This window comes from Thalassophryne amazonica, chromosome 21 (genome assembly GCF_902500255.1).
Source record: "Thalassophryne amazonica chromosome 21, fThaAma1.1, whole genome shotgun sequence".
Lineage (NCBI taxonomy): Eukaryota > Metazoa > Chordata > Actinopteri > Batrachoidiformes > Batrachoididae > Thalassophryne > Thalassophryne amazonica.
The window spans coordinates 5,086,562-5,098,186 of record NC_047123.1 but is presented as its reverse complement, the minus strand read 5'-3'; the positions used below and the strand labels follow the sequence as shown (position 1 = coordinate 5,098,186).

General features: G+C 41.7%; 1 protein-coding gene across 1 annotated transcript; it reads left to right on the top strand.

Annotated features, from left to right (window-relative positions):
- Positions 1-4,391: 4,391 nt before the first annotated feature.
- uts1 (urotensin 1) lies at positions 4,392-5,569 on the top strand. The gene is made up of 2 exons (XM_034162148.1): positions 4,392-5,053; positions 5,142-5,569. Exon 2 carries the CDS (start codon positions 5,152-5,154, stop codon positions 5,566-5,568), a length of 417 nt encoding a protein of 138 aa, XP_034018039.1. The 5' UTR covers positions 4,392-5,053; positions 5,142-5,151; the 3' UTR covers position 5,569.
- Positions 5,570-11,625: the final 6,056 nt, after the last annotated feature.

The window sequence follows — 11,625 nt, the reverse complement described above, 5'->3', positions numbered from 1 at the left end:
AGGGAAGCCACCAAGTCAACAGCGAAGGAGTAACGTGCATCGGTGGCTGTAACTGGAAAGACTACATGCCGCAATTTTTTGTTTTGTTGCTCCTTCACCAGTCACAACCAAAAGAATGAGGCAAGTGATAGAGCAGTGGTCATTGGCTAAAGTGTGCAAGCAACATCATTTGCTTTGGCTGGCATAGCAAAAACTGAGTGAGGGAAGCCACCAAGACATGCAAACGTCAGTGGCTGTGATTAGAGACACTGCATGCAGCAACTTTTCTATTTTGCATCACACCTACAGAAAACAGAGAAGCCACCATGACTTCTGAAAATTTACAAGTTCCAGTGGTTGTGACTGGAGAGAATGAACTGGTTACAGCTGCTGTTGTCTATTGCTTCAACAGTTACAGCAAAAAAAAAAGTGTGGGAAGCCACCAAGACTCCAATTATTATGCTCATGGAGTTACAAGCCTCAGTGGCTGTGATGGTAGAGTGTATGCAATGACGTTTGTCTGTTGCTTTAACAACAAAAGATATGTGAGGGAAGCCACCAAGACTTCCATTATTAGTCTGAGTTAAAAGCTTCAGACTGCCTCACAGCCTTCAACAGTTTAAGATGTGCACTATAGGCTCAAAGGGGCGACAACTGTGAGTGAAGTGAGCAATCTGAGCTCCTGCACTGATGTCAATGTTTATTTAACCGTTTATAAAACCGGCTGTTTTGACATTTCAGCCTTTTCATAGTGAAAATTTCACAGAGCACTAAAAATAGAAATAAAAGAAATGCTGCCATTCAGAGGAGGTTGAGATGAATAAAGAGCGTTTGCACAGAGCCTTTCAGCTCTGCAGAGACGCGTCACGTTCAGACGCTGAACACCGGCAGCAATTTGGTGAGTCAAACATTTCAGAGCATTTAAGTCTTTGTATGAAGGCGACTTCACGGATTTGATCAGGAAATCAAACCTGTGACACTGAGGTTACAAGGTCAGGTCTTTCACCTGTTCCCTTTCTGGAGGTCTGTTTCACGTTAATGTACAAATTATCAACAGGTTGACTTTTTTAAAACTCAGTCCTCTGCTGGATGACACAAATGCTTTTCCTTAAGTTGCTTAAAAAATGCATTAAGGCAGCTGCAGTATTTTTCCAAACTGAACAAACTTGTGTGACGTCATTAACATTTTCTTCCACTTTATGGTTACTGCTGGTAATATTACATATTTATAAACTGGATTATTTGCCCACTTTTTGAATTTGCACTGAAAACGTCCACCTCAGCTTTTGTTCTTCATTGTTCAAGCAACAGTGGCCTCTAGTGGTCAAATTACAATTACCAACAAGGCTTCAAGAGGAAGTTGATAAGCCTGTTTGTCTTTCATTTATGTTACGATCATTTTGCATGTTATCAGGCGATAATGTGGCACTAAACAGGAGGTTCACTGGCCCTCATCTGTATCTATCTCACACCCAAATTTCACAGCTGATTATGTCGTAGATTTTACCAGCACGTCGTAATGAAGGAGCTGACCCAGTAGGTAAAGCTCTCGATTTACCAATAGATTTACACTTCTGTCCTCACCTGCGGGCATGAACTTTGGGGACCAAAAGAATAAAGATACAAGTGGCAAAAATGAGATTCCTGTCAGGTATCTGAGCTTACACTCCTGGACAGGAGGAAGGGCTCGGCTCTCCAGGAGAGATACTCTGCTTCTTCACATTGAAAGTGGCCAGCTGAGGTGGTTCAGGGATCTGGTGAGGATGCCTCCTGCTCTCCTCCCTCTGAAGGTCTTCCAAGCACGTCCAACTGAGAGGAGACCCCAGGGAAGACTCAGGACGCACTGAAGGGATTATATTTCCCAGATGGCTTCGGAACACCTTGGGATTTGGCTGAGGATGGGGAAGTGTGGGATGAGCTGCAGAAAATGAATGACCCGGATGAGCTGCAGAAAATCAATCAATTGTTTTTATATAGCGCCAAATCACAACAAACAGTTGCCCCAAGGCGCTTTATATTGTAAGGCAAGGCCATACAATAATTATGTAAAACCCCAACGGTCAAAACGACCCCCTGTGAGCAAGCACTTGGCGACAGTGGGAAGGAAAAACTCCCTTTTAACAGGAAGAAACCTCCAGCAGAACCAGGCTCAGGGAGGGGCAGTCTTCTGCTGGGACTGGTTGGGGCTGAGGGAGAGAACCAGGAAAAAGACATGCTGTGGAGGGGAGCAGAGATCGATCACTAATGATTAAATGCAGAGTGGTGCATACAGAGCAAAAAGAGAAAGAAACAGTGCATCATGGGAACCCCCCAGCAGTCTACGTCTATAGCAGCATAACTAAGGGATGGTTCAGGGTCACCTGATCCAGCCCTAACTATAAGCTTTAGCAAAAAGGAAAGTTTTAAGCCTAATCTTAAAAGTAGAGAGGGTGTCTGTTTCCCTGATCTGAATTGGGAGCTGGTTCCACAGGAGAGGAGCCTGAAAGCTGAAGGCTCTGCCTCCCATTCTACTCTTACAAACCCTAGGAACTACAAGTAAGCCTGCAGTCTGAGAGCGAAGCGCTCTATTGGGGTGATATGGTACTACGAGGTCCCTAAGATAAGATGGGACCTGATTATTCAAAACCTTATAAGTAAGAAGAAGAATTTTAAATTCTATTCTAGAATTAACAGGAAGCCAATGAAGAGAGGCCAATATGGGTGAGATATGCTCTCTCCTTCTAGTCCCCGTTAGTATTCTAGCTGCAGCATTTTACATTAACTGAAGGCTTTTCAGGGAACTTTTAGGACAACCTGATAATAATGAATTACAATAGTCCAGCCTAGAGGAAATAAATGCATGAATTAGTTTTTCAGCATCACTCTGAGACAAGACCTTTCTGATTTTAGAGATATTGCGTAAATGCAAAAAAGCAGTCCTACATATTTGTTTAATATGCGCTTTGAATGACATATCCTGATCAAAAATGACTCCATGATTTCTCACAGTATTACTAGAGGTCAGGGTAATGCCATCCAGAGTAAGGATCTGGTTAGACACCATGTTTCTAAGATTTGTGGGGCCAAGTACAATAACTTCAGTTTTATCTGAGTTTAAAAGCAGGAAATTAGAGGTCATCCATGTCTTTATGTCTGTAAGACAATCCTGCAGTTTAGCTAATTGGTGTGTGTCCTCTGGCTTCATGGATAGATAAAGCTGGGTATCATCTGCGTAACAATGAAAATTTAAGCAATACCGTCTAATAATACTACCTAAGGGAAGCATGTATAAAGTGAATAAAATTGGTCCTAGCACAGAACCTTGTGGAACTCCATAATTAACTTTAGTCTGTGAAGAAGATTCCCCATTTACATGAACAAATTGTAATCTATTAGACAAATATGATTCAAGCCACCGCAGCGCAGTGCCTTTAATACCTATGGCATGCTCTAATCTCTGTAATAAAATTTTATGGTCAACAGTATCAAAAGCAGCACTGAGGTCTAACAGAACAAGCACAGAGATGAGTCCACTGTCTGAGGCCATAAGAAGATCATTTGTAACCTTCACTAATGCTGTTTCTGTACTATGATGAATTCTAAAACCTGACTGAAACTCTTCAAATAGACCATTCCTCTGCAGATGATCAGTTAGCTGTTTTACAACTACCCTTTCAAGAATTTTTGAGAGAAAAGGAAGGTTGGAGATTGGCCTATAATTAGCTAAGATAGCTGGGTCAAGTGATGGCTTTTTAAGTAATGGTTTAATTACTGCCACCTTAAAAGCCTGTGGTACATAGCCAACTAACAAAGATAGATTGATCATATTTAAGATCGAAGCATTAAATAATGGTAGGGCTTCCTTGAGCAGCCTGGTAGGAATGGGGTCTAATAGACATGTTGATGGTTTGGATGAAGTAACTAATGAAAATAACTCAGACAGAACAATCGGAGAGAAAGAGTCTAACCAAATACCGGCATCACTGAAAGCAGCCAAAGATAACGATACGTCTTTGGGATGGTTATGAGTAATTTTTTCTCTAATAGTTAAAATTCTGTTAGCAAAGAAAGTCATGAAGTCATTACTAGTTAAAGTTAATGGAATACTCAGCTCAATAGAGCTCTGACTCTTTGTCAGCCTGGCTACAGTGCTGAAAAGAAACCTGGGGTTGTTCTTATTTTCTTCAATTAGTGATGAGTAGAAAGATGTCCTAGCTTTACGGAGGGCTTTTTTATAGAGCAACAGACTCTTTTTCCAGGCTAAGTGAAGATCTTCTAAATTAGTGAAACGCCATTTCCTCTCCAACTTACGGGTTATCTGCTTTAAGCTACGAGTTTGTGAGTTATACCACGGAGTCAGGCACTTCTGATTTAAAGCTCTCTTTCAGAGGAGCTACAGCATCCAAAGTTGTCTTCAATGAGGATGTAAAACTATTGACGAGATACTCTATCTCACTTACAGAGTTTAGGGGATGCAGTAAGACATGGTAGCTACTAGCATGGACCTCCAACAGGCGGCCATAAAAATGGCATGTGCCCAAAACTGTCAGATGAAGAGCAACAAATAGAAAAGGTTCAGCACTACGGACAGTTCCTCCATCACAGAGGAATAAGGAACAAGGTGGTCAGAAATACTGAAACCTCCACCAAAGACCTGATGTTTGTGTGTCACCAGTTTACTCAAAAACCTGCAGCTTAATTCTGGTGGAACTTGGCAGCTCGGCAGAGGAATGCGCTCCGAGTGCTCCTCTAGTTGTAAATGAGACACTCAAGCGTCTGTCAGTTTTGGATCATCCGTGATCTGAAAACACAGAATAAACAGTCTCCAGCCTCAGGAACCCCAGGAGAGCCCGCGGACTCCTCCTGCATCCCTTCATGTCCTTCCATGGGGCGGTGCGACCCCCGAGAACAAAAGATCCGTCTGTCTTCTGTCCATCCTCACGTGCGTTTGTCCAGGTCGGTCTGAATTTTTGCATTGACGTCAGTTGAGCAGACTGATGGTATAAAAACGCTCCGTGCTTTCAGCTTCACTCACAAGGACTTTTTAGACCAACTCAGACTTCAAGACACTGTCAGAACCAGCTGGAGACGCAAAGTAAGTAAGTTTTCACCAACTCTGGATTTTGTTCCGATGCTTTTGCGCTGATAAGTTTTTGGAGCATTAAACTAAATGAACTCCGCAGGTTTTAGGACATGAAGTCGGTGCCCCTGCTCCTCCTCCTCTCCTTGGTCCTCCAGTCCGGGCACCTCCGTCCCGCCGCCGGCAGGGCGCGCGTCCCTCCATCCCGGCTGGACGACGGCGAGCGCGTCGGGACGCAGCAGCTGGACGCGGCGCTCCTCAGAGCCGCCGTCGAACTACTGGACGACAGCCCGGTGCCGTTTGTCCACATGAGGAACCCGAACCCGCTCCACCTGCACGAGGAGATCAGCGACGAAGAGAAAGAAGTGACGAGGACGGCGTCGCAGCTCCTGAAGCGGAGCGAAGAGTCGCCGATGTCCATCGACCTGACCTTCCACCTGCTGCGGAATATGATCGAGATCGCGAAGATCGAGGACCAGATGGAGCAGGCTCAGCGCAACCGGGACGTCCTCGACGACATCGGAAAGTAAATGTGAAGGAAGACCCCAGCGGCGGTCAGCACCTCAGACCTCTGACATCAGTTTTGGTTGATTTCTTTTGTGCGCCTTCCTTTACGCACAGATGTGCCAATTTACGCATCGCACTAAATTTGTTTTCTGTCACTTTTAAGCGCCGTTGGAAAACATGGGGACAGACTGCAGACCTCCACCCCGGCCAGAGCCCACGCACGCACCGACACGCGCACAAAATTTGGACTTTTGACGGACTTAAAACTGTCGGGAAACTCACATTCGTGTTCTTACGATGATGTCATTTGATTTAACTTGTCTCGATGTCTCACTCTGTTTTTTAAGAGAATGTTAAAATGAGATTAGACAATTTAAGGATTTCAATATCATAATATAACAAAGTAATTTTAATAATTCGTTTTTTAGGTGTGACCATATTTTCCCACATTTACATATTGGTTTGTGATTTTGGTGACATGATGCCTTTTTTTTTTAAATATTGGAATACTAAAACTGAACAACTCTTCAGTTTTTATTTAATTAAATTTCGTCATGTACTGTGCCAATGTAGTGTCCCTGCATTTTCACTAATGTGTGTCTTCAGCTTTGTGATCACATTAAAAACATTTTTTCATCTTCTAAAGACACACCAGGCTCTGAATCTTAATCTCACATGGGTTGTTGGCTGTGCTTTGTGCTTGAGGAAGCTGAAAGTTGAACTTTTTGGCCCAAAGTAAACAGCAGCACTCAGGTTTTGATTAGAGCTGCTGCACCGAAAAACACACTCTTGGTGTAAAAAAAAAAAAGAAGTCATCATCAGCCACAAGAACATTTTAACCACAAGTAGAAAAAGAAAAACACTTAATGTGACAAATTCACGCACTCTTATCACCCACATTCCCAGAAAGAAGCCAGTCTGTGAAATCTTAAAATGTGTGACTTTTGTCTTCAAAAGATGTAATGATCAAAGTTGGAATCAAAGCCCAGAAACAGCTGCTGATATTTCTAAGTAACTTTAATAAATGAACAAAACCAAAGTACTGAAAATAAGGAACCTGCCAACACTGTTCCTGGTTCTCCTGTATTTTAAATGCACTTTGGTGTGCGTTTGGTCTTTTTATTCTAATTCTTTGTTTTAATTGCTGACTTTCATCTGCATTTCATCCTATTTTTCTTTCTTTTTTCCTTCTGTCACATTCATTGTGTTTGAACAGAAATAAAAGCTTTGCCAATTATACTTTGTAACAAAAAATTCAAGGTAAAACCTTTTTCTTTATGACTATCGAACTACATTTCCACACAAACATTTTCCCTGTTTAGCTCAAACACAACAAGAGTCGTGTTAAAAACAGTCTCTGGTTAAAATAGTTCCTTTATGTACAGAAAATTTTTCTCATCTGTCTGGAGCTCATTTTGAGCACTTAAAGGGCAAGTTCCTGTTTTTTACAGTGTTAGTCACATAGACACATGGTGGTGCTGTTGTTAACATGCTTGTAAACAAGGTCTGAGGTTCAAAGCCAATCTCCATGTATATCTGGAGTAGCATCAGAAACCGCATCCAGTGCAAAACTTGTGCCAAATGATCATATCTATACTGCGTTCACTAACACCAAAGTGGGAGGAGTCAGAAAGTCATGATAAAATGTTTGAAATCTGTTTTGATGATGTATCATATGAGAAATAAATTTTCCACAAACTGCTGGAAATACATTTCTACAAGGAATATTTATCCACAGGTGCTACTGCGAGTCTAAACATTTGCCAAGGATTCGATGTTCACCACCATTCATTCATTTTAAACCGCTTATCTGGGTCCAGGTCGAAGTGGCAGCGAAACAAGCAGCTCATTCCACACTTCCCTACACTCTAAAAACAGATTGGTTGGACACATTTCAACCAATCTGTTTTTAGGGTGTTGGCAAAGTCCTGTAACTCTTCCTGGGAGATCCCAAGCTGTTCCCAAACCAGCTGGGAAATATAATCTCTCCAATATGTCCTAGATCTTTCCCCAGGCCTCCTCCCAATTAGATGTGCCTGGAAGATCTCCCCAGGGAGACAACTAGGAGGCATCCTCACCAGGTGCTGGAACCACCTCGACTGGCTCCTTTTGATGCAAAGAGGCACTGGCTCTACTCTGGGTCCCTCCTGGATAGTCAAGCTCCTCATGAGAAGCTCGACTATCCGGGACTATACTCTGTCCAGTAGTGTAAACCCAGATACCAGATGGAGGAATCTCATTTCTGCCGCTTGTATCTGCGATCTTATTCTTTCAGTCATGACCCAAAGTTCACGACCATAGGCGAGGATAGAAGCAGAAATTGACTGGTAATTTGAGAGTTTCGCCTTCTGGCTCAGCTCCTCCTTCACCACGACGGTCCGGTACAGTGTCTGTAAGATTTAAGACACTGCCCCAATCAGTCTATCAATGTCACGCTCCAACTTACCCCCGCTCATGAACAAGTGTCCACGAACATCACAAACAGGATTGGTGACAAGGGGCAGCCCTGGTGGAGTTACCAGTTTGGTGTAATGCAGAAAATGTGGACACAGATCTTACTTTGGTTATACTGGTCAATGTCCACCTTTTTAAAAATCTTATATTATTACTCTGAGAATCAGCACCTCCAAATCTGAGGCCATGGTCTTGTGTCAGAAAATGGTGGACTGTCCGCTCTGAGTCAGAGGACAGTTTTTTTCCTCAGGTGGAGTTTAAGCATCTCTGGGTCTTATTCCCATGTGGGGGGTAAGTTGAAGCATGTAATGTTTCTCTTTAAAGAAAATAAATAAATACATCCACAGACACTGAGGTGATGCATCCTAAAAAACTACAACTTTCATCTCAGTTTCTGTGGAAAGACATCGTCAGCAGTGTCCTATAGGGTAACTGTGACATATGTCACAGCACTCTAAAACAAGCCATTTCTGGCCTAACTGTTCATATTGCGAGTTTCAACGTGCACAGAGCTGAGGGACACTAAACATCATTAATACGTCATATTTCATTTTGAGCTGTAGATTAAGAACACATTTTACACAACACGACCCCCTTAAGGACAGTATGTTTTTTCAGATGCTCGCTGTTAGTTCAGGATCACCACAGCAGATCAAACATGGCTCTGTATGTTGTCTTACACCAGATGACCTTCCTGATGCAGCTCCACAGTGCATGAAGAACAGGCAAAGGTGCCCAGATTAACCCCACACCAGAATAAACCTGTGTTTAATCTGGCCTAGCCCAGTTTAAAACCCCAGAGTGTAAAATGGCCTAGGCCAGAATATACCTCCTCAGCCCTGTTTATACCCCTTGTATTTTTCTTTGATTGCCTTTTAATTTATAAAAACATCTTACTGGAGTTTTTAAGATCAACATAAAATAGACAATAGAAGGTGGAATATTATACCGACCTCCAGTTTTAACCTCCAAGTTGTTTCAACATTTAAGTCTATATTCCAGTACAAAGTGTCTCTTTCCAACATAACTGAAAAAAATATATTTTACTGCAAGGTATAAGATCAATATGAGGATATTTTGTATCCCCAGTTATACAGCTTCATGATAAAGTGGGATTTTCTTAAAAAGAAGACCTGAAAGTTCAGCTACAATTTACTAGAAGGTACATCTGAGATATAAGCCTAGATTTGAAGTTTTGGTGAAAGAATTAAGTACTTTTATTAATTTTTGTGGTTTCTTGTTGCATTTTGTTGCAGCTAGAGTGCTGACAGGGACTAGAAGGAGAGAGCATATTTCACCCATATTGGCCTCTCTTCATTGGCTTCCTGTTAATTCTAGAATAGAATTTAAAATTCTTCTTCTTACTTATAAGGTTTTGAATAATCAGGTCCCATCTTATCTTAGGGACCTCTTAGTACCATATCACCCCAATAGAGCGCTTCGCTCTCAGACTGCAGGCTTACTTGTAGTTCCTAGGGTTACTAAGAGTAGAATGGGAGGCAGAGCCTTCAGCTTTCAGGCTCCTCTCCTGTGGAACCAGCTCCCAATTCAGATCAGGGAGACAGACACCCTCTCTACTTTTAAGATTAGGCTTAAAACTTTCCTTTTTGCTAAAGCTTATAGTTAGGGCTGGATCAGGTGACCCTGAACCATCCCTTAGTTATGCTGCTATAGACTTAGACTGCTGGGGGGTTCCCATGATGCACTGAGTGTTTCTTTCTGTTTTTGCTCTGTATGCACCACTCTGCATTTAATCATTAGTGATTGATCTCTGCTCTCTTCCACAGCATGTCTTTTTCCTGATTCTCTCCCCTCAGCCCCAATCAGTCCCAGCAGAAGACTGCCCCTCCCTGAGTCTGGTTCTGCTGGAGGTTTCTTCCTGTTAAAAGGGAGTTTTTCCTTCCCACTGTTGCCAAGTGCTTGCTCATAGGGGGTCGTTTTGACCGTTGGGGTTTTTCCGTAATTATTGTATGGCCTTGCCTTACAATAGAAAGCTCCTTGGGGCAACTGTTTGTTGTGATTTGGCGCTATATAAATAAAATTGATTGATTGATGGGTAATTTAGTTGTTTAAGTAAAACCAGTAAAAGGAATAACAGACCTACTTTTATGGAGGATCCTCAGAGGAGGTCATTCCTGCACCACCGGTTCAAAATCCTCTAAGGTTGCACTTTTGGTGAGGCGTAGGCCCAAACTTTAGTGTCAACTAAACCAGGTCACTCTCAACCTTTACAAGAAAATTTCAGAACTTTGATTCCAAACCAAGCAAATGATAATTAAACCCTCGACAAACACACTGTAACTGAACACTTGACCTGCAGGGTACACAAAAGAAAAAAAACAGGAGGGTTTTTAACATTGGGTCTGCATATTTATGACATCATAAAGTCATGTCATGGGAAATACTGTGAAAAACACAAAAGCAAAAAAAGGCCAAATTATTTTGACTCTGGTCTGAAGCTGCCTCAAGATTTAATCAATTATTTTCACATCTCTCCAGAAAATATCAATGAAATCTAGCGTGTAGTTTATCATGAACACAAACAGAAGTGATAACAGTTAAAGGTGTAGTCCCCTTTGATTTTTTAATCATGAAAAGGATTTTCTTAATCACCACTATAATGTTATTCACTAGTGTTCAAATAAAGGATTCACAATCTGATGTCACAGTATGACCAAAATTCTCCTTGTCTGGAAACACTTATTGATTTCGGCCCACATGGGGTTAAAATACAGAAGCAATTTCTATCTAATCTAAACACCATGACACTGGAAAACTCAGTTTCCCAGCATGCTGTTTGAGGCGCAAAGGGTACCGTTAATATTACATAATGTATGCTAATGTTAGCACCATGAAGCCAAAGAAATGCGGTAAGCCTCCAATTGTGACTGAAAGTGCCAAAAACTGATGTGAAATGCAAACACAAAGACAGCGACAGTAGGCTATGTTTGTATCTGTCATGTTTGCATTTCAGGTCCCATGACTTGTGGGCAGTGGTGGGCACAATTCCGCTAATCCGTTAATTATCAAAGATAATGTTTTCATTATCGGATTAGCTTTTCAGACAACTTTGAAAACCATCATCGGACCAATTATCTTCCGATAAGTTTTGCTCTGATAATTTTTAGACCGCTAACATTTTTGCAGACGTAGCTTTTTGTAGCAGATGCGCAGCTCTATCCAGAGAAGAGCTGGTTCTAGAATAAACCGCTCTATCCTCTACAAACAGAGAAAAGCTGGTTCTAGAAGAAACCACTCTATCCTGTGCAGGCAAAGGAGAACTGCTCACAGAAAAGAAAAAACTCATTTCTTTTGACCGCATACTGATACGCTGGCAATAGCACCCAAGTCATCCAGAGGCATACAGTTTTAACCTATGGTTAAAATTTTAACCAAACTAATTTCGGACAAGTTATTTAAATTAACGTCACGTCTGAAGTTTTAGAAAGTGAAAATATTAGATATATGTTTTAGTTTTAAAGTAATGCGCTAACTTAGAAGGTTTTAGTGTGGACATGCTGTGTCCAGTGCATTATTGGTATCTCAGTACATTCATGACAGAAGAAATGCATTTGAGATGCTTTGATCAGGCTCCACATGAACAACAGCATCAAACTCTTTGTATA

Coding starts and splice junctions, on each gene's coding strand:
- uts1 (XM_034162148.1), top strand. CDS start 5,152: ATGAAGTCGGTGCCCCTGCTCCTCCTCCTCTCCTTGGTCCTCCAGTCC.